Source organism: Alligator mississippiensis, chromosome 8 (assembly GCF_030867095.1).
Source record: "Alligator mississippiensis isolate rAllMis1 chromosome 8, rAllMis1, whole genome shotgun sequence".
NCBI classification, from domain to species: domain Eukaryota; kingdom Metazoa; phylum Chordata; order Crocodylia; family Alligatoridae; genus Alligator; species Alligator mississippiensis.
Window position 1 is genome coordinate 37,939,599 of NC_081831.1, and position 23,428 is coordinate 37,963,026.

The 23,428-nt window shown below is 53.8% G+C and overlaps 1 protein-coding gene across 1 annotated transcript in view; it reads right to left on the reverse strand.

Moving 5' to 3' along the window:
- Window positions 1–21,206, reverse strand: part of TSC22D3 (TSC22 domain family member 3) — a 69,051-nt gene extending 47,845 nt beyond the window's left edge. Inside the window, exon 1 of the mRNA XM_019481933.2 lies at window positions 20,725–21,206. Coding sequence (XP_019337478.1) covers window positions 20,725–21,047 — 323 coding nt within the window. The 5' untranslated portion in view covers window positions 21,048–21,206. The remainder of the gene's footprint in view (window positions 1–20,724) is intronic.
- Between the last annotated feature and the right edge of the window lie 2,222 nt (window positions 21,207–23,428).

A 23,428-nucleotide genomic window follows, 5' to 3' on the forward strand; every position in this document is an offset into this window, starting at 1 on the left:
CACACATTCCCTGGGTGCCCTGAGACTTACTGTGAAGTAACTATCTGGGATACTTGGGAAAGCACGACTCTACATGGAAACCCCAGTTCACCCACCCCCAGATCTGCAGAATCAGCTTCTGGGACAACCCAAGTGTAGCATGAGGTGCCCTCCACACATACAATCCCGAAGTAGTAATTTCACCCTACCAGCATGCTTCAGAATGACTAGAAACCGCATCCCCATTTGCTTCCACACACACTGCCACCAGCCCTTGCTCATTACAATGGAGGCTAGGCCCCTAGATTTTTGGCACTGCCCTTCTCTCTGCCTTAGGTATCACCCTCAGCAGTACGTTGCTCTCCAAGGTCACTGTTCTGGAGGGCAGAGCATGAGGCTCCAATCATAAAGGCTGAGCAAAAAGAAGAGGAAGGTTTAGGGCTATGGTGTCTCCTTGCCCCCAGCAAACACAGCCACAAGAGCACCAGGTTTCAGTGTGGGTCCCTGTGCTCTACTCTTCTCACTGTTAAGAAGACTCAAGGGTGAATGGCCCATTCCAGTACCTGAGACACAACAGCTGCCTGGAGACCCAAGGCAGCCCCTGTTCCCATCACTACTTGTGAGGCTACCAGATCTAGCAAATGGTGCTCTATTCAGGAACTGAAAATGTGGCCCCATGTACCATGTGGTCGATCTTCTGTACTAAAGGCTGAATGGGACTACAGCTCACAAATCACGGGCACTCAGGGTTAAATGGAAATTAGGCATGGGTGGCTGGTTGTCCTCTTCTGAATCAAGGTGCCATATCTGTGTCAGTTATCAGTGTTAAGGGTCCATTTCTGCCACCCTTTACTTGACTCGATGGAGGCTGCTTGCAGAACAATGTGAGTACAGGTTGGTGGAATCAGACCCCAAAACCCTGTAATTCCATGCGATGTCCTCAAACATCACCATTACAGGCAAACCTCCAACAGGCCCAGACACTGCCCCTCTCCTCTTTCCTAGAAGCTACAAGGGAAGAGATGGGGCTTAGTTACAGATGGCATTATCTAGAAGAGGCTTCAAAGTGATCTGAACAACTGAAGCTTATGTAGGGCATCATAGAGAAGACTACAGGGGTCTAAGCATCTACATAGTCTTGTTTGAACCAAGCAAGGGATGATTTAAGAACCCTGGCCTGAGATGAAGAGATAGAGGTTCCTATTCTGAGTTACCTGCAAGCCCTGTGGGACTATAAGACACTACTATGCTAGAATTCGGGGGGGCATGAATGGACACCTGCCTGAACACAAGAGAAATTTGGGGGTAAACATGGGAGATATTTCACAAGAGTGATCTGTCTGAACTGACCACTGCAGTGATGTTTCTGCCCCTATGGCAGGGACCCTTCTGGGCAGAGGTTGCTTTCTGGATCACTGCACACTAGCTAGGGGCAGGTGGGGGCATGCCGTGGGAGCAATGTTCTGAAACCAGAAGGGGTTGCTGTTGGTTCTTCCCAAGTACTGGATCTTCTGGGTCAGGGCAGGTGAAGTTAGACCCAGAGAGACAAGAGCATGTTACCAAAAGTCTGGATGGGGGACACAGAGTGGCACCCCAACTGTACGTTGAGGGCAGCTGCTTGTGCCTTGGGCTCCTGGTCAGCCATATTCAAACCTCCTTGTTGACATCATGACTGGGGCAGGAGGGAGGAGGGGCAGGTAGATGGCCAACCCTGCAGGCAGCCCCAGGGTGCTGATGCTGTGCAGAAGGACACTCCCTCAGGTGGCTTTTTTCCTGTGCAGCATGCTCTCCTGGAGGAAACCATTCCCAGGGCAGGGCCTCAGGCACTCACGGAAGGAAACCACCAGGCGATTCACAAAAGGAAGTCAAACACTCAGACAGACTTCATGCTGGCAGCTGCAGCTTCACTGAGCACGGGGAGAGTCCGTGCCTTAATTGAGGGGTAGCTGGTTATATGATGAGAGGCGAGAGACCAGGAAGTTGCCAGCACTAGGACAGAACAGGGAACTAAAAACCACAGCTCCAACCCAGGGTGCTTCCTGCCAGCCGTCACAGGCCAGCCTGCAACCAAGCCGTGGAATTCTCTCTCTTTTTTCTCTCTCTCGCAAAGCTTCAAAAGGAGCTTGGGCCAGGCACAAAGGACTGGCAGCAGCTTCACCAGGCTCTTGGATCCTTACTGCTTAGTTGGTTTGGCACACTGCAACACCTGCATAGCAGCACCTGGCTTAGCATGGCAGTGCGGGGAGAGCTTTGCTTATTCTGTAGACTAGACCTGAAAGTCAGTCCTGGGTGCCCTCATTCCTGCCCTGCAGCCCCCTGACATATTGGCTCTCCCTCCCAGTGGTTCTCCTGGTGCCCCTAAATCACAGCCCACTTCCTCCTGCTCTTCCAGGCCTAGACTCTCCACAACCACTCATGGGTCTCCTGGTGCCCTTCCTTCCACCCTGTGCCTCTCATGTGTGAGCTGCCTGCCCCCTGTGCCTCACTGCAGGCTTTCTGAAATGAGCAAGAATCCACTATTATTTGGATAATCAGCCCGTGAACAGAATTGTTCCACTTGGGCCCTAAGACAGGCGTCACATCAAGTGCTCCAAAGTGGGGACCATGTCCCTAGGGCACTAAGGAACTGGCTCTTGCTGCACACCAAACCCTCCAACACATCTCCTCTGATTGGTAGCTAGAGGCTCGATAGGAGCAGCTTTCCCCCAGCAGAACTCCTTGACCCCTGGTCCTGGTGGCTCTCTCAGGCATCAGGTGGGTAGTGGGGGTTGTGGTTAGTGGTGTGGAAGATCGGAGGGGAGGTGTGAGGACTGAGTCGGCAGCTTCATGAGCGGTGTCTTTCCAATGGTGTGTTTTTAATGAGTCCTCCCATTGCATAACGTCTGGCTCGTTGCTTCCTGGGCCTGGGCCAGATAGGAGTGACTCACCCAGCACTGCCTGCCATCCAGTCTTCACAGAGAACTGTTTTTTTTCTGTGGAAATGGTGAAAGATAAGGAATGGAGCAAACAAAAGACATGGCTCCTGTGGTGATTTCCTTCTTGCTGGGTAGTGTGGGAAGGACATGGAGACTTGACACTCACTGGAAGCTCTCGGAGAACAATAACATTCAATATTGTTGCCAGTGCCATGGACCCCAAAGGAAATCAAACCCTTGGCTTAGCACATGAAAGCCTCGTCCCAGGACCTCCCCAGCCCAGCTGGGAAAAGCCAGGTAATTTGAATAGTCTGGATCAGAGAAGCATCCAAACATCTGAGGGCTTGGCCATGAAGAATCTTTGGAAGCACTTCCAAGAACATGCCAGAAATGGAAGAGGGTCAATGGTCTGTCAACAGAACACAAGGTTGTCGTCCCAATCGTGTGTAAGCAAGTCTCCCTGCAAGAGGTCAGCTCAGGACACGCACAGACTTCTCTTCTGGCATGCACCAAAGCTGCAAAGACCCAGCTGAGCCTATTATTAATACCCTTCCTGGCCTTTGCAAAGAATCCCGGGTATTTTGAACTGAGGACACTTTGCTAAAACTGCTCCCTGGCTGACATTTAAGAATAATAACACCACTATGGACAATAAGCCATCTGCTGGGCTTGTACCTACAGCCCTACCATGACTGTCAGAATATCCCAGCCTTGGCAAAGAGCCACGGCCCTGACCATGCCAGTACTCAGGGAGCAAGCTGGGACGCCCGGAGCCTACAGCTGTCTTCTTAGACCTCAGACAGCCAGGCACATTTCTTCCCATACCAGACAAATGTACCAGACAAGAGCGTGACAGGTGGACTAAAGGCTGTGTGCACCACACAGCCCTCAGTCCTCAACAGAGTTCCATAGGCCCTACTTGCAAGGTTAGCTTCCCTGCTGCTCAAGTAGCCAAGCATCAGAGGCCTGTGCCTCTAGAGCAAGGGGATCTAGGTTCTGTCCGTGTTGTTGCTGTGAAGATCTTGATTCCCAGTATAGGCACTTTAGTGAAAATCCCTGAAGAACTTGGAATTCAAGGGCATTGAGGTTATTAGTCAGTCTGGCATTTCTAAGCCTCTTGCTGGCAGTGAATGTTTAACTGCAAAGACACCTCGAGCTGCTCCAAACCTCTGAGGATGCCTCAGCAGAGCCTCTCCACGTACAAAATTCAGTGTCACTGCCACCCTCTCGTGCTGCCCAGCCATGGAGGGAAACTGCCTTCAAGACTCTAGCACCTGGATATCCTGCTGGCCTTTCCCACCAGAGCCCACAGCAGATTCTAGCTTTGCTATCTCAGCAAAGGGAAAGGCACTAATACAGGTCACACCTCTGAGTGGAAAGTCAGGCTGCCAGCTAAGTCAAGACACAGGGCCACTGCAAGGAGTGATCTGAAAGAACTGGGGAACCATATAAACACCAACGATCAAATACCAAATCTTTCCTCAGGCTTGGCTCTCATTGAGGTCAGCAGAATTCTGGCCAGTTGGAGGCTCAGCATTTGGCCTGAGGACTGACGCTGTTCACAGATACCAATGGAGTCACTTTCCTCCTCCCTCCTTCCCATGGATCATCCTTTATTGGGATGGCAAAATCCCCTAACACATATTTAGAGGGAATGACAAACTTCTGTCCTGCTTTCAGCAATGTGCAACGTTATATAAATAGAACGCCATGCTCACCGACTGTGACGCTGGGACAGCTTGCAGCCTTTTAATAACTCTCTCCTCCTCACCCACCCACCCGCATGCACACACACATGCACACATGCCACTAACACATATTTATGGTGTTCTCCAAGAGTAGGACTTCCCACCCTGTCAAAACACAAGGAGGGGGCAGTTCTCTGGACTACCCTGCAGGCTCCAGGACAGCAGTGACCCAAAGAGTTCACCAACCATACACACCCCAGATTAAAGCTTGTTCCTCCCAGGAGATGCTTGGATTCCCCCTCCCTCCACCGCTCGAATGAAAGGCACTCAGATGCACTAGCGAAGCAGCTTCAGATGGATGAATGGAGAAGATGGAGGGCTGGGCTTTCTGTTGTTTTCTAGCTGTAGTTGCTTTTTGTTGCCGGATTTCTGAATCCAGGGAGTTGCCAGATTTGCAATTTTCTGAGTGCCTGCTCTGACAGTGAACAATGACTAATGAAGCAAGCATGACAGAGGCTCCTCTGATCTCCAGAATAGAACATGCTCATAAAGGCAATATCTAATTTGTTTGTTAGACAGCTGCCTGTTCTCCTGCCCTCCCTGCTTCCCCCCGCCCCCCCCTTTTTTTTTTTTTTTTTTTTTAACCTAGTAAGCCCCTCCAGGGAAGAAACACCTCTGAACTGGCACCACCGTTACTACATACATGCACACATGCCCCAATTATACATAATCATTCCCTCCCTAACACCCCACCCCCACCCCAGGACCCTTCATATGTCATAAATAAATGCACACACCTCCCTTCAAAAACACACACAACCTTACATGCACCTCCTGTGTACGTATGGATGCGTTTTCAGGCACACACACAGAGCTGAAACCTAAGGCCCTTTGCCCACTGATGCTCAGAGCACAGCTGGAAAAACTTGCACACTGATAAATATTTAGACCATGTGCACAACAGTAACATGCATTTTCATGGGCATTTCTGAGCTACTACCAGGTGGTGTCTCATTGCAAAGGGGCCTTGCTGCTGTTTAATGATGAGGAATATGCCAAAAGCAGGGGCTCTAAGAAGCATGGAGTACCCCACAGAGTTCACGTCTCTGGTTCAACTACGCCAGTCTCCTGCCTCCTGGGATACAGAATGAAATAGCTGGACCACCCAGTGTCACCTCCTTTCTGAATCAGTATCTATCTAGCTTGATGAAGGGTGGTGGCAAGGGCAGCCTTTCCTACGAAGACTGCCAGCCACAGAGCTGGGGCCACTGGAGAGTTAGCCGCCCTGATTTCTCAGACACAGGAATTGTCATGGGTGGGCAGCAGGAGCTCCCTGGGGCTCCTAGGAATCAGCTGTTGGAGCTGCCCCCCACTCAAGTAAGTGAGAAGGTGGGATGTCCAGCAAGGTCAAGATCTGATGCAGAATTCGGGGGCATGTGGGGATTAGCTGATCCCTCCATAGGGCCAGTGCTTTCCTATAAGAGTCACACGCCTCATGCTGAAGAGGAAGACCAGGGAAGGTGGTAGTGCTGAGCCCAGTGGCAGAAGTTCTCCCTAAGGCCAGATTTACCTGAGTGGTATGTGAGCACCAGGCTGGGCAGGCAGGATACCAGCCTCTCTAGAGTTGCAGGACTGGCAAAGAGCAGTGCCAGGCTCAGAAAGCCAACTCCTCTCAGTACACCCCCAACCCTTGCTGGGACATTACAGGGACTCTGTCCCCCATGCCTGCATAGTGCTGGCTCTGTCACCTTAGGAGTCCAAGCTCATGCTGGGTTTCTGTGCCCATCTGGAAGTGGATGCCCCTGCTAACAGGTCTGACAGCCACTGCTCCTGACACTACAGAGTAGGTCTCCTCCTCTGGCAGCTCATGTTTTGGAGGGGGATTAAATCTCAGCTGTCTCCTTATCCTGTATCTGTGACCAGACAATGCCCTGCCACAAAGCAACCTCACATGACAGTGGGTAAGTGCAGGCTGTGCCTGGGAACTGCCTGCTGGAAAGTCCCAGCTTACCAGCTGTGTGCTGCCATTTGCTGTTTCAGCTCCAGTGCAAGTCTGCATGTGACTGTGTGCGTGCTGTGAGGGAAATGTGCAGAGATGTGTGTCTGGAGGGAATGCACATGGATGTCTGCGCGTCTGGGGTGGGGGATGTGAACATATCTAGGTGTATATGTGTGTGTGCAGTTACTGCCACCAACAATAGTAGCTGGCAGCACAGGAAATGCTGCTTGAAGCCAGGGAAGTGAATGCTGCTTCCCATCCTGCAGACCAGATATCTTTGGTCTGAGCATCTCAGTTGTTCAAGAAGGGTCCAGTGGGAAAAGCCCCCTCTCCCCACCAAGTGTGAGTGCATTCACTGCTGTTCACGCCAGCACTGAGCTTAAGGGCTGTCCAGCTATTTTACCTAGTAAGAGAGGCAGATGGGGACTGAAGCCTGGAGACCTGAAGGCAGTCTGCCTAAGCACACACAGGAAGGCTGGGATGGCCCCAGGACTTGCACCTGAGTGCAAGACCTGGGTCTTTACCACAGAGATAGCCTTTGTGTCCTGACCCTGCCAGGAGGAGTGAGCGCTGGAGCAGTTTGTGCCAACTTAGCAGCAAAATTCTCCCCAAGACAAGACTGAATCTAACATCAGACCCAGAACCCACCTTGGCAGGTGATTCACATCCCAACTCTCAGGGGTGACTGGTGCCTCCTGAGTCTGGGGTAGCACAATTTGTGGGCGGATCAAAAGCCCCACATCCACTCCTATGCTTCTGTGCCGTGGCTTAGTAACCCCCCTCCTCCCCACCCTAACATGCCACTGGCTCATGCAGCAAAAAACCTGCCCCGTCCTGAGTGGTGCCAAATCAGGGGCCAATCTTGGGGGGGAGGGATGTGCCCCCCCCCCCCGTGCTCCCCCTATCAGTCATATGTGCATGTAGCTCTGAATGGCAGGGCTACATCAAACTGGAACAGATTGACCTCCTGCAGGGTCCCTGGGAAGCTGCCCAGGTGAGTTTCCCTAGACACACCCAGTCCCCTTCACCCTCCTAGACAGTGTTCTTTTCCCTTTGTTGGTGAGGCAGGGCCCTGGCCTTTCAAAGGATAGAGGTCAACACTGGTGGAGGTAGCAGGAGCCATCAGAGGTGACAAGCCTTAGTGTCCAGGTGCTAATTCACAGGTTCTCACCTGTCAGCTAGTGTACTCCACCTCCAACAGCTGCTGCAACCCCAGCCTGGGTGACGGCATGATGTGATCTCCCTGTAACTGCAACCCCAGGCTGGCTGATACTCTGGCTCACTCCTTGGCTATGCCACCTGCTATTCTTAGCCTTGGTGATGGTGAGGAATGCTGGCCCACGCTGGGCCTGCCAGTGCCAAGATGGGTGGGCTAGGGGAACAACAGGCTGCTATTCTCAAGTTGCACAGAGCAAAGGGTGCAGCATCATGATGAAAGCCTTTGCAGCCTTATTCTACAAGCAGGGGAGCACGGCCCAGTAGCTAAGGCACAGAGCTGGGAGTCCGGATTACTGGGTAATGTTCCTGGCTCTGCCAATGCCTTGCTGTGTGGTATTGGGCAATTCCTTTCCCTTTTGCTTCAACTTTCCTATCTGTCTGATGGAGATGGGGGCTCCCAGGCTAACCCCCCAGGGGGATGAAGGGGGGAAGGGGCAAGGGTGTGCTGTGAGTCAGTGCTCCTTGCTAGGAAGGGATGTTGCCTTAGGGGAAGCTGTCACAGGCCCCCACACTGGTACAATGCTTTTGCAGTCCCCAGAGATTATGTTGCTCTTTCTACAAGCTGTGGTCCAGGAAGAAGGAAGTGAACCCAGGGTAAACCATGGTTCTTCGGGAGCAGCACCGAAACCCTGTCCTTGTGACAATATTTAGCACTTCTGTGATGCTTCATAGGCCCTGTGTTATAGACAAACCCCACAGATTATGACAGTACTGTGTGGTCACAGCCAATTGCTTGCCTGCTTCTCTTGCCTATCACACACTTTGTCATGGCCAGGTCTCCCTCCTTCTCAGCAACAGGATGAGGGAGTGGGGGCTGACAGACAAGGCTGAAAGGCATCAGCAGAGCTGTGGGACTGCACAGGGCTATGCTTGCAGGGAGGCTACAGGCATGGGGTATGACTGACAAGTAGTGGGCTACACAGCCAGCAATGTCTGAACTATGCCTGGCTCTAACTGATCCAGCCCTGACTTTGACAGCAACAAACTCGTATGGCATGGTGCTGAGCACACAGAGCAACTGCAGATAACATCCTTTCTGATTATAGCCCTGTTGCAGGGAATGCAGGGCAGCTCTGCCCCTCCCAGCAGTTGGCAGTAGAGTTGCAGACCAGAGTCTGATGTTATACAAATGTCTTACTCAAAATCACTTGGGCATGTCCTACACCTGCCTGCACCCTCCGGCTAATTTGTGCCGGAGCAGATTTCCGGTGCCGCAAGTCATCTTGTACACTAGACAAAAAAGACTATAAATTTGCATCCACAAGTCACTTCCTTCAATGCCAACCAATACACCTGGAAATCAAAGGACACCAGGGTACTGATATGGGCTGGGCTGTGGTGCCTATGACCCTGTGTGTGGTTCTACAAGCTCACCATCTGAGCTGATCCAGCACCTAGCCTAATAGGGGACTGAATCTGATTGAGTCCACTGGACACTGCAGGAATTTCAATTGGAAATGCTGGTTCTAATTAAACTACTGAGGCTGGGACAGTTGTAGGAGTTCTAGAAATACAGGACTTAATTCTCCATTGCTCTGCACTTCGGCTCATCATTCATAGCACTGGGAAGTGGGTATGAATGACAGCACTTTGCAAACACTTGGAACTACCATACCTGTAATGGTGAAAGGTGAATCATGTCCATAGGAGATAGACGACTGAATGAGAGATCATGCACAGTACACAGTAACATGCCAGACACTTGCTTGGGCTGCTGAACTAACTGAAGAAGATTGCCCATTTCAGACTTAATGAATAATCACTCATTGCTCAGTGATGGGCTCAGGGTTTAGTCCACACACAGTTCTCTGCAGGTCACTAGTGTACTGCTGGCTCACAGCTAACACCACTGAAAAGATCCTTGCTCTTATGTAAGGCCCTTGCCACCACCTCTAAGGGGCACTGTCCCCTGGTCCCAGTAGCTGGAGTTCTGATGACCTGAATCACATTCCTCAGGGCTGAGATCTAAGCAGCTGGCCCCTAGCAACCTGGACTGCCACTCTCAGACTGCCAGAGTAGAGGGATAGATAGCACTTGCTTGGCTAGGAGACTTCAAGGTTTCTGCTACAGCGGTGAAATAAACCAAGTGCACTTCTCAGGTGCACTGTAATCATCACCACCTCCTGTGCCTCAGTTTCCCCAGCTTAGATATGGACACACTGACAGTTGCTTCCAGTGCAGTGAGGATTCCCAAGGCCCTTCTCTGACACCCCCCATACAGGGATTTCAAAGCCCATCACAGCTCTAACTCGACAGGGAAACTGATGCCCAGGGCAGGTTCATGACTCAGTCCAGCTCTTAAATCAAGTGGCAAAGCCAGGATGAACCTTGACCCTTTGAGTTTTGCACATCAGACATAACCCCCAGCCCAGGAGGAAAAACATTCCCTGATGTGGCCAGTCTGCTCCAAGACCCTGGGATGAGACACCACAACTCCCCAGACAGCAGAGCAAAGCTCAAGCTCTCCCAAACAGGGCACTGGCCAATTCTGAGGATCCTGGCTAAGCCTTGCCCTCAGCACAGTCCCTTCACTGCCCTGAGTCAGGCACTGCCCAGAGAGCAGTCTGTCTAGGCGTGCCTGGAACCCTGCAAGGCTGCAACATCAGAGCTCCATTCACACATTCTGTACTCCTCCACCAGGAAGCCCCATTACTCCTACCTGTACCAGCTGGGGAACTAAGCACAAAGAGAACTGACTTGCCCAAGGTCACACAAGTTATCTGAGACAGAGGAGGGTCTCTTGAATGGTAGGCTGGTGCATGGCACTGCTCACATTAGAGCCCAACAGAACCCAGCACAAGGCTCTGCCTTTGCCCCACACTGAGTTATGTATGCTCATACAGTCCAGTGCAGGAGGGCATGGGCAGTTTAACTCAGCTGAGGCACAATGACTAAACACCACCCCAACAGGAACACTTAAGACTCCAGACACTCAGAGTGACCTGGTGGGGTAGGAGGCCACGTGAGCACAGGAATAACTTTGTGCTGAGGGAACTGGTTTGGGTGGCCAAGGTGGACACTTCAGCAACTAGAGCAACCTCAGTGGAGTCATTGGAGCTGCTGTCTTGGGGCAAGAGTGCCTTTTGCCCTCACAGGGTGGTGTGAGGACAGATCAGTGAAGGGGTGTGCGCTCAGATACAGTGATGATAGCAGCCAGATCAACAGATAGGGTGACTTCACTGGAAAAGCTTAGTCATGACTCGTTCCCCCTCCCTCCCTCCCTCCCTCCCTCCCTCCCTCATAGCCAGGGGCAATAAAAGCTTTACAGCAGCCCACCACCCGTAAGAGTGAGCGCTGGCATGAAGGCATGTTGCTACCCTCCCCTCCCTGTGCTGCTGTCTCTTTCAGTACATACTGGCTCCAAATGCTACTTTCAGTGCCCTCAGTCCCGTCACCTCCTGGCTGTTTTGGCTGATGCTGTCTCACTGGGTCCAATAGCTGGGGTTTTTCTGACCTCAGGGCTGTGTTCTAAGCAGCTGGATCCTGACACATACCAATATCAGACTGGGCAAGGAAGCAAAAGGTTTTGGGGGTTTTACAAGGTTAAAACAATACAGCACTGGCACTTTGACACTACCTAGGAGCAGGGGCCTTTGCTTAGAGCTATTCCAGGGAGCAGACACTCAGGAGGCCTGGTTAATTTTAACCTGGTGCTGGCAACTTTAACCCAGTTGGTGGTGAGGAGAGCTCCTTACATGCTTTCCTGCTGATCTGTAGCCTGTATTTGGGGGTGCACACCTGCCCTTTGAGTAGATCATTTGTGGCTACAACTTTCTCAGAAGAAGCAGCAGGTGTTCTGCTGGGCTCTGTGACATGGGCAGACCAACCTGCAGCCCTGCTTCAAAGCCCTTCAAGATCAGACCTGGTCCCCTGGGGCCAATCACTAACAAAAGTTCAGAGCCACTGGCTTTCTGCTAAGGTAGGCCCTAGGTGCTTCTGGTCACCAGCCATGGGCAACCGTCTTCTGTTCTGCTCCCAAGTGCCTGAGACGCACAAGAATGAGCATCTCTATTACAAAGATGCATACCCAGATCTGCATCTCCACCTCAGCAGGCCCTGGGAACCAACCGGCTAAGGGCCAGAGGCCCATCTCCTGTATCCAGACTTCCAGGCCATACCCACCAGGGCTGCAGAAAGCAGCTTGCCCCAGAGAACCCAGATGGATGCCCTGGCTGAGTGGCTCAGCACTGAGCTGAGCATGCCTCTGCAGGGAGGTGGTACATGGCCCTGTCCACCACTGGATGTATGGTTACCAAAACCACCCAGGGGCTTCACTTTATACCCAAGCATGGGGCCACTTAACATAATGCTTTTCCCCTCTTGCAAAGTCCTGGGCTATAACTTATAATAACTGAGATACAGCTTGTAATTCAGTGTTGCTGCTGAGCAGGGAGGCATCAGGCTGGGGAGCCCCGAGACCCAGCATACAAACAAAATCTCACCTGCAACATGCTCTCCTCCTACCTCTGGAGGGTTAAATGTCTCCAGCAGAAAGCCATAAAGCATCAAACTGCTCTGGGCACTTTCATTTAATGTTGCCTCCCTTTCCCTGCTGCTCTCTCATCTGCCTTTTCCACCGCTCCTACTCCTCCCTTCTGCCCTATGCCTGCCAACCCAAAACCAGCTTCATGCTCCAGGTTGAGAAACACATGATAGCACTGCCTGGGCTGAAGCACAGCCACAGAACAGAGATCTGTGAAACAACCAAGTGCACACACTTTGGCAGCCAGTGCCAGCTCAGTGCTGCTCCCCATGTGCCTGGCAGCCGTCTGGAGCCAAATTTGCAAAGGTACAGTTGTCTAATGTGCACTGACATCAATGGGAGTTTGGCATCTACCTGCCTTTACAAATCTGGCCATTTGGCTCCCAGCCTGGCTAAATATGACTGTGGTGCAAATGACTAAGATTCTTTAAATCAATGTGTCCTCCTGCAAAGGACAGCATACCAGCCAGATCAGGAAGCAACAGCTTGCTTGCCTCCCTACCCACGCAAACACTTTGGGACACTGGTACACAGAGGGCATTTCTGCAGTGGTAGGGAGGGTTTAAGAAAGGAGTGGGTCCAGTTCCGTGTGTGAGAGCATGTGTATAATTGTGTTTGGACATCTGCAGCATCTTGCCTATGGCATGTGATATGTATAGTTTTTAGACTGGTATGTAATGTGTCATGTTGTTTTGCAGTGGTGTGTCTCTGTCTAGGAGCAGTGTTTTGTATTGTATAATAATGGGAGTAAGTTGTTGGTTTGAAGCACTCAGTGTGTGTTAGTAGTGTTGTGTGGTATGTACAGCAGGTTGTGGCACACTGTGCAGTAGGCTGTATAGTGTAGGTGTCTAGATTCCCATGCTGTGTAGGGCATGCGCAGTCTGAACAGCAGAGCGCAACTGGTTTGGAAGGAGCAGCTGAATTTCATGGGGTAGGTCATCATGAATAATGTGTGCCCCTGGGGTGGGGGGAACATGGCGATTGCCTGCAGGCAGCGGCCGCAGGAAGCAGGGTGCTCCCGCAGATGGCCATGGTGGTGTCGGCAGCAGGGGCAAATGGTGACCACCCGCAGGTGCTGCAAGCATTGTTGGCGGTGCTTCTTTCAGGGGGTGCACCACCAATCTCAGGGGGTGCACGTGCACCTGCATGCACCCCCTACACATCGCCAATAGGGTAGGTATAACAGCATTTCACACAGCGCCTGAAGTGGGTTGTATGCCACAAGATGTGGATGATATGCACTGTTTGTGAGATATTCTGTGAAGCAAAGTATGTCCAGTAAGCTGTGGTGCATAGAAGCAGCATACGGTTGTGCCCTCTCACTTTGAGAATTAAGAAGGGCAGGGATTTGTTCGGCAACATTTTATTAAAGCAGCTGTATAATCGCTGGAGATGTCAGACCAGCTTTCAGGCACTAAGTGCCCTTCCTCAGGTGTGGGAAAGAAGCTCGAGCTAAACAACAGATCTGGCTTGTGCATGCTCCTTATGTAAATGCAATGAATTATGAAGTGTGTTTTTCCAGAGCAGGGCGGGCGTGAAACAGCGCAGCGGCCTTTCGCTGTGCATCTAGGTAGGGCCGAGCACGGCCATGTGCTCCAGTGCGCTAAGCCAGGCCCTGCCCTACTGTCTGCGCCCTGGGATGCCCAGCACTGCAAGAGGCGCGGAGGCGAGCTCCCGGGCGCGCAGGGCGGCGGTGCCAGGGTAAGGGCTGTGCCCTGGCGCTGCGGTGCGTTAGGCAGCGCCGTGCCCGCACGTTGCCCGGCTGAAGCCGCCCGCGCCGCGCACCCGGCGCACAGCGAGCACCCCGCATGGCGCGCACGTGTGGCCCCCTGTGCGGCGCAGCCGGTCTCCTCGGCCAATTAGCGCCCGGCCCCTGCCCAATTGAATAACCCGCTGCCGACCCCGCCCCCGCCTCCCGCACGCGCCGCTCAGCTTGCAGGGGGGGCGGGCTGCAGCGCCTGGCCGCAGGGCGAGTCCCGGCGCGCTCCCAGCCCGGGATCGCACCTGTGCGCGGCCCCGCGTGTGGGCTGCGCTGATCTGGTAGGCGCCTGGGCAGGGGTCCCAGAGGCCATAGGACCCCAGGCTAGGCAGGGAGGCAGCTCTGGAGCCGAGCCCAGGGTCATCATGCACAGCTCTGGGCTGCGAAGCAGCCTGGCAGTGCCCCAAAACCCAGGTGCCCACCAGCAGCTGGCTTGGAGAGGCTGCCACACGGGTCGTTGTTGGAGGCACTTGTGTGCACAGCCCCAGCCCCTGCCAGTCAGTGTGGCGTGGGGCACACCCAGTTTGGTGGCCCAGCAGCTCCCAACTGGTAGCCATGTTGGTCTTTCAGGTCCAGCAAGAGTAAAGCACTGAACCCCTTTAGAGGCAGACACAGGGGCAGCCGATTTAGGGAGGGCGGTGGTGTCATCTCTCCATGCCTTCTTGGCAGAACTACCCTGCAAAGGATCCCTAGCCTGGACCCTGAAAGAAGCCAGTATAGAAGTGTCTGGCTACAGCTCACATTGCACAAGCTTCCTGCCCGCCCTCACACGTGTTATGTATGCACACACACGTGCCTCTTCTCATACAACACCTCATTGTTGCTGGAAAACCCACTCTTCCCTATTGGAATGCACAGCCCATCCAAGATGCTTTGTGCTGCCCTTTCAACAGTGTCCACCAAAGGCTTCTGTCAATTTGATACAAGTTGCTGAAAACTACAATCTGCCTCCCAAAGAGTACACCTGGCATCCCAGCCCATTCAGTGCTATCCGGTGCCACAGCACTGGGCAGCATGGCCCTTTGGAGAATGCACCCCTACATACTGCATGCATCCAAAACCAGCACAGTGCCAACACACTTGAAAATACCCACACAACAGGATCAGAGAAAAGGAGACAGCAAAGCAAAGCTCTGACCTTCTGCCAGGGCTCGGGAAGATGGTTCCCCAAGGACTTGTGCAATGCAGCAATATTCCTTATCAATTACTCTTCAGGGCCTCGGCCACTGATGTTCTGAATATCTCTAGCAAAGGGGCTTCTCCCCAGCTTTAGGAGACACCACCGTGGTCACCTTGGTGATGAGATTTTCTCAGCAACCCCCATTCCCTTTGCACAACTTTATCCTGTTACTCCGGTTTCATCCTGCTGGAGACGACACACTATGTGGCTCCTCAACTTTCTGTTCTGTAACCTTCAGCTCTTTCTGTCTTTGGTCTAGTCTCCCCTACAAGTGCTGGTTCTGAGTCAAGGTGTGCTGCAGAGAGCAGTCTGTCACTAGGCCTTGCTGATGGACCTGATCCAGTGCTATCACTGATGCCCCTGCATGTGGGGGATGTGAAGCACAGTCAAATCAGGACTCTACTTGTTCTCCTGGCAGGAGGATTTCACCCTGTGCAGGTTTGCATGAGGTCCCACTTCTCAGGGAGCTGCAGCAGCACAGTGGATGTGAAACAGCAGGGAGTCACTGCAGCCTGCTCAGTGAGGTGCCCTCTGCTCCCAGAAGGGAGATGCCAAGTTACTCCTGGGGCTGAGCTGAGCGCACAAGTGTCTCCCCTGAGAGTCCACCACCCCCAGGATCTGATCCAGCTCTCCCGCCCAGGCCTCTCCAACTCAGCTCTGTCTCCTGGGTCTATGTCTTGCTTGAGTTTACTGGAGAGAGCCTGCTTTGTATCCATAAAACTTTATGCTGACCCTGGAGGCTTTGCTGCTAAAGATCCCCCATCCCTGCTGGGCTGGAAATAAATCTGTTATCACCAGGGACAGTAAACCTACCAGATGCTTCCCGAGGGTGTGGCCAAGGTGCCATTCAGGTGGCAGTAACCTCCAGCCTGTGCTTAATAGTTCGGCTTATCAACATGCCCACACCCAGCACCTACAATGCTGACCATGCTATTGCCTCTCCTTTATCTTGCCTCATTACCCAGAAGGAGAAAGTTCAGGCTGGTAGAGAAGAGCAGGACACAGAGTTGCCAGCATTTCTTCCTCTGACCCCAGGTGGGAGCTACCTCCTCAGTGCCAGAGCCCAAAACCGATGCAGCAGCCCTGGGCCTGAAGTTCTGTCTTGGGGGCTTTCATCCTATTCTCCTGGCTTCAGCAGCCCAACAGAGCAATCGCACCCAAGGCCTCAGTGCTGGGGGAGCAGGGTTACATGCAGGGAGCCGTCAGCTCAGATGAGAGGAAAGAAAGGCTGGTGGCAGGTGTGACAGCCAGAGAGACAATGCACTGTGATGCTGCTTTGTCCTACACCCCATGGAAATATGAGTGCTTCATGAACGCAAACAAATTGACCCTCCCCGCTCCCTCAGGGAGTGAGTCTGGATCACTATTCCCATGTTACAGCCAAAGCTGCCCATGACAGCAAATGTCACAGAACCCAAAAGCGCTGATACTCAGGCTTGTCCTTCAGCTGCTCACCCACCACCCTCCAATATGAACACCACTGGGTCTGAAGCAGTCAGGGTGGGGGGGTCTGAGGTCTGACCCTCACTGAGGTGTGGGGAGGGGGATGCCAGCAAGCTGCTGGCTCTGTCTAAATCCTGCCCCTAACTTAGCAGAGGTGGCGAGGGATGGCGGGGGGAGGGGGGGCGGGCACCTGTGGCTTGCAGCTTGGCATTGCCCAGCCCATGTGACCCTTATATACCAGCACAGCAACCTTCTCCCTCATGCAAGGGGTTGGTCTGTGCTCAGCTCTAATGTTCCGGTTTGGGTGCTCCAGCAGCCTTCTCTGGAAGATGATGTCTGATTTCCCTCCCTTGTTTGCACTGCCAATGATTTATTGGCCTGTGGTTTCCCTGGGAGAGGGAAATCTCTCCCTCTCACTTTCTTGCTCCTATTTTCCTCTTGATTGGTTTTGTTACAGATGAGAGCCAGCTCCTGCCTCCCACCCGTGCAGCCATTACACTGGGCTGGAATGCCTCTTGCCTTGGCTTGTGGCCCGGCCCTTCCCTTCTCCACCTCAGCAGCAGCCTGAGTTACATAAGGCCCACATAGAATGCCTCCCAGAAGGATGTCCCTGAACAAGCAGTCTGCCTCAGCATCTGACTGGTCACCAATAGCACTGACTCCACCAGGCAGCAGTGAGCTGTTTGGAGAGCAGGCATGTAGGGGTGGGGGTGCGCATGCTGCAGGCTAAGCCGCCTGCTTGTGCTGTGCAGGTGTGCATGCACCTAAGTGCTTCTCATCCACGTATATGCATTATGCAATAGTGAATGTATGCTTGAGCGAGCAGGTGTTGAGAAGAGTTTGTGCATATATATGTGCATGTCTGCATACAGATTGCATGTACATAACATGATGCACACTCCTGTTGTCCAGAATGTGAGAGTACATGCAAGTATGCAAAGGGAGATGCAGGAATGTGCAGATGTATGCAGAAGGGAGCAGGTTGTGGGGACAGGCTGCCCTGGCAGGCAAGCAGGAGGAGGTATCCAGAGGCTGGCAGGCAGGTACAGCAATGGGTGTGCATTTGTTTGCCTCACCCTGCTCTCACGCACGTGAGCCAGCACTCACTAATACAGCTCCCAGGAAGAGTATGACAGGCCTGCGGCATTCCAGGAAAGGGCTGTGATGTACACACACCTACAACAGTACAACACCCACTGTGCACCCTCCACCCCCACTCCTCTGTTCATTAACTTCCCCTGAGGAAGCAGGGTGTCCCAGCAGTGCCACCTGCTAAGCTCAATTCTCCCTCCACATTTGTTTTATAGAGACTCCCTCTCCTGGTCCCTGGCCTGGTATCTACAGCTACTGGAGTGCTTCAGTTGCCTGGCCAAATGGCAGGAGCACAGGACTGGCAGAATGGAAGACACTGTCACTGCAGGGGGCCTTGGAAATGTCGCATCCATCCCTTTGCCTCAGCTGCCTGCTCTGTGCCAAAGGGATATGAAAAGGGACTCACCCCTAGGGAGTCCCAATCACTGCCTGCTGTAGGGAAATAGGGTTAGATGCCTCTGTACATTTGCACTGGCTGAGGCAGCCAGTGACAGGACGGTTCCCCGTAACCCAGGGCAGCCCAGCTCCACTGTGGTTATACACACACAAGCCTGCTGACCGTATACAGCTCTCCCAGACGCACAGATCTCCCTGCAGCTGGCTTTCACCTGTGCTGTGCTACTTCATCACAACCTCCCCTTCACCCCCCACAGTATATTTCTCCTAAGTAAACCTGGACACTTTTTAGCCACTCTCTTAAAGGATTGTCTCTTCCCACTGATTTGGCCCAGTGCTTGTGTGTGCAGAACTGGAAAAGACTCCCAGAGATTGACTGAACTGGAGCTGGGCGCCGCTGTGGGGTATGGGGAAAGTTATAGGGCAAAGGGAAAGTTATAGGGCCCTGTCTTACAGCTGGGAGAATGACAGGGCAGCCTCATGCAGAGTGAGGGAGCTGGTTTGTTCCATCATGCTGGTTTGATAGCTAAGGTGGAGCCCTGCACCACCACACACACTCCCACTTCCTGCCTCTTGTGTTTTCACTGCTTAGACTCCTCTCCCATCCATCTCTAGTCTGCCTTGCACAACAGCATCAACACGTTTCCCCCCCATAGAGACAGCTTCAGAGGGCAAGTTATTCAGGAGCATACCCTCAGATGGACAGCAGGCTCTGTTTTCAGTCCACAACCCCCTTTCAAGGATCCCTGCAGTAGATGGGATCCCTGCTGGCAGTTAGTGGGCCTGACATTTCAGATAGATCTAAAGGGAAGTTACGGAAACCAGTCCTGTGGCAGCAACTGGTCCCTGCTTTGCTGGTGCTGCTTTCTGCCCAGCCAAAGCCTTGGCAGCCTGGCCCCCAGGCTCCCAGCAGTCAGAGAGGTATCAGTTTCTCCAGAATATCTGGGACACACAAAGGTGGACCTCCAATATCTTTATGCTGGGCTCAGTTAGTCACCACTGATGGACTGGGGTCAGGCAGGATCTTTCTTTGCCAGTTCCTAGAGCTTGGTCACAGTGGCCAAGCCTTTTTTTTTTTTTTTTTAAAGTAAAGAGCAAACTCTATCCCAAGGGAGGCATGTAGTCTAATTGTCAAAGCAGGAGGGTGGCAGCCAGGACTCCTGGGTTCTGTTCTCAGCTCTGCCATAGCCACTGCACATGACTGAGTGAAAGCTGGTCCCTCTCCATGCCTCAGTGTCCCCTTCTCCTAGCAAGTGATAAAGCTATTTCAAGGCATGTTAATGAGATATGGGAGGGGGCTCATTCTCTCACAGACATTGCCTGCATAGAAAAGGCAGGTCAGGAAAGTGAAGCTTAGCTTCCAGAGGGGGAGTGGGGCCAGCCAAATGACTAAAAACAGACTCGATGCCTCTGGCATGCCCCAGGAACAATGCCAGTGCCTGGAAGGGAGCAGCACTAGTGGCAGCTGGACAGTAGCTGGACAGTAGCATTTTTTTAAATTTAAATTTTCCGTTTTCCAAGCCAAATTAGCAGAAACAAATTCCAAATCTGTGAGTCAGTCCAGAACCATAAGTGGCCCTACTACCAACAAACATCTTCCCCCCCCACATCTGGGGCTTCAGATGTTCCCAAATCCTTTGGCGGGCATCCTACTTGCAGGCCCAAGCCTGGAGGCTTGGGTTTCAGATGCCCCTAAGTTTTGCTTGAACTTAGTTATAAGGCCCCAGGAGAAAGCTCGGAAGGAGTCTCCCAGTTCTATAAAGTGGGCATAAAGCCAAGGTTAACTATGCATTATCTATGCGGGTACTATCCCACGGTAGCAGAGCAGTTTTCCCCAGAAGTGACTAGGAAGCCACTGTGGTGATCGTGGCATTTCCCCTAACAGGTAAGCACAGGGCTATGCTTGATCTGAGCTGACAGGAGGCTGACAGAAGCATTTCAGCACAAGGGTTTGCACCTGCCTCCTACTCAGCTATGCAAGTAATCCCACCACCACAGTCAGCAGCCTGACACACAGGGCAAGCTGCACTAAAGATTTCCCAGGCCTGACCCAAAAGGAGCAGCAGACACAGCCGGCGCCCATCGCTCTACAGACCCCCCATCCCCAACTCCTCACCCTGAAAAGTATCTCTGTCCCCCACCAGAAGGATGCAGCCACGTGCTCACAGCCTGCCGGGGATGCTAGGTAAGGGCTGCACTTGGCAAGTCCTATGTGATCAACCCCCGCAGCCAGGTGGGAGCAGGGCTATTTTCACACTGCTCATTCCAGGCTGGGAGGCTTGGAGTCGGTCAGGAGCCAAGCCGACAGGGCCCTGGCCCTCACCAGTCCCAGAGCTGACTGCACAGTGAGCACGGGGTCAGCAAGGGCTGTATTTGGACAGGTATTTAGGTGCCTAAAAATGCAGGCTGGAGCCAGACAGACTTACACAGGTGCTGGGCTCTGAACCGCCACAGCCCTCGGGCCCCTGCTCTGGCTGGGCCCGATCCCGAGAAGCATGGAGAGCCCTCTGCGGCCAGCGCGTGGTCCCACTGCCTGCCCAGCAGGGCCCCGGGCCAGCAGAGCGGCACCCACCTGTGGAAGAAGAGCAGGATGGAGAGCATGGTCTGGTCGATGTTCCGGTTGCAGATGCCCTGGTTGAGCAGGTAGCAGGGGTCCCGCACCACGGGCTCCAGCGAGTCCTGCCGCATGATGCTGCTCAGCTTGTCGGCGTTGAGGTTCTCGCACACCAGCTGCTCCCGCAGCTGCCGGAAGTTGCTCACCGTGGGGCTGCCCAGGGGGTTGCCGTTGCCCCCGGCCGCGTCCTCCGGGCCGCTGCGGTTGGCCAGGTCCAGGCAGCAGCTGCAGCAGTCCAGCCCCACGGGCGAGCGGCACTCCTCCGAGGACGACGAGGACATCCTGGGCCCCCGGCCCCGCGGCGGTGGCGTGAAGCCCTCCAGCCTGGCCGCCTGCGGAACCAGCGGGGCCCCGCGCCCGCTCCCCAGGCTCCGCCACCGGCTCCGCTCTGCTCCGCTGCCCTGGCACGGGCTGGGCGCCGCACGGCTCCCCCGCGGCGCGGGCAGTGCAGGGCGGGGCGGGGCGGGGCAGGAGGCGATCAACAGCTGCGGCGGAGCCCGGCGCCCGCAGCCCGCACGCACTGCTCCGCCACTGGCTCCGCTCCCGAGCGCTCGCCGCCGCCTGCGCCTGATTGGTGCAGCGGCGTCCCGGCCCGGAGCGCGCCCCGCCCCCCTGCCCGCCCCGCCCGGGCGCCGGCTCCGCGCTTCCCCCGCGCCCGGGAAAGTCCCGCCGGCCGCGCCTCCGCAGCCCCTCGGGCCTAGGCACCCCGGGCCGGGCGTCCCCCTGCCTCCCCGGCCAGGGGCTCTGGGCCGGGGCCGCTGGGGTCCTGGTGCTGCTCGGGGCGCGGGCTCGCACCGTCCTGCCCCGCTCTGGTCCCCGAAGAGCTTGCTCTCCTATTCTCCTGAGGGAAAACCAGGAGCTGGCGGTGCTGAGGGGCAAGCGGGGCCGGGTCTTAACTTATTAAGGGCTGGCTCAGCCTAAGGAGGTTGAGGTTGCCTGGTGGGCTTGCGAGGCCAAGCAAGCCAGGGATGTCCCTGACCCCTGTGGTGGCTTGCTGGGGCTTCCTCAGGGGTTTGCTGCGCACCTGGTAGCGCTGGTGGCTCTGCCAGAGGTCACTCCCCTCTTCTGGCCCTCCCTGGGGCCAGCTGAAAAACAGGTTGGCAGGTTCCCAGCTGCTGTGACAGTTGCCGTATTCCCCATGCTCCTGGTCCCTGGCACTCCTGGACAAGCGGGGAAGGCTGCTTGCCTGTCACACTAGGAAGCATGCAAGAGAAGCACAGGCAATGCCCTATGCTAAGGCCAGCCACACTCTCCTGGCCTCCAGTCAGACACTTACCTAGTTGCTTCCCTGCCCAGCAAGGGCCAGGAGAGAGAAGTGACCTTGGACCAAACAGTCAGCACTGCCAGGCACACAGCAAACTCCTGAGGATGCTTGAACAACCCACTACTGGGATGTGGAACACCATAGAGGACATCCCTGGTTTCTTTTGTGTCACAAGGACACCCAAGAGAGGTTCTTGAGCTGCTCGAAGCAGACAGGTGCTCATCACCACACTGCCCGTATGAAGAAGAGTGAGGGGAGCATTCAGCAAGAGACATGGGCTGGATGATGTCAGCCTCAGGCGCTGCCATGGCAAGTTTAAAAACCCCAGCAGATGCTGGGCAGGGGGGGAAAGAGAGAAGAGCCCAAGCCAGGGTGGCCCGGAGGTATCCAGGCTGCGGGTTGCTTCCCGGCACACTGTCCCCTCAGGACCAGACGTGGGGGCAGGGACAGCAAGGTTATGAATGCTTCCCTAGCTAGGGGGAACCCAGAATGGAAGCCAGGGGAAGGTGGTTTGCCTTCTGTTATCCATCTTTTTTTAAATTAATTTTATTATTTAACAGGGTTGCTACTTGGAGGACTCAGAGCAGAGGCAACCACCACAGAGGTGGGCACGGGAGAGTCTCTAGCCCAAACCTCCTCAGACGGGAGTTGGTAGGGAGCCTCAATGAGGAAGCTTCAGAGGCCTGAATCAGTGGCTGAAGACTGACTGGCATGTGGACTGGGGTGCAGGGGAGGCGGAGCCCCAGGACCATCAGCACTGGTGATGTGAGTACTACCAGCAATGGGGACGAGGTAACACCACTGAACCCCTTATTACATTTTGACATCAAGGCGTGGAAGATGATTGAGGGAGTCTGCCCTCGGGTGCTGGGCGGTACGCCCAACACGTGAGCCATCACTGCAGGGACCCTTCTTCACACCCATATATATCTATACTCCCCCCCCCCCCCACACACACATGCACATTTTAGAAACTAATGGCGTTTTACTAACTTTATTTTGAAATAAAACCATTTTGTGTACATTGCGTAAGAACCTACACAGCAGTGGTGGTGATGGCAGCATTGTTGAATACACTGACTATGTGGAGAAGTGATTTGGTCCAGTAAATGGTCATAGGCAACAAGGTTCTTTGGGTAAATGTGATATCTTTTATTAGACCAACTAAATATTTGGAAAAATTGTTTACAAGCTTTTGGGCACAAACACCCTTTTTCAGTCATTGGAGAGAGTCTGCTGTTGGTTTGGGTGCTCTCCTGGGTAGATTAGAAGCCAGTATGCAAAAATGCAGGTGTGTGAAAATGCAAATGCATGGTAAATGCAAATGCAGGTGGGTGGGTGGGGAAAGGGGGACGTTGACCTGCTGAAAGAATGCAGCTAGAAAACTATAGAGAGGTT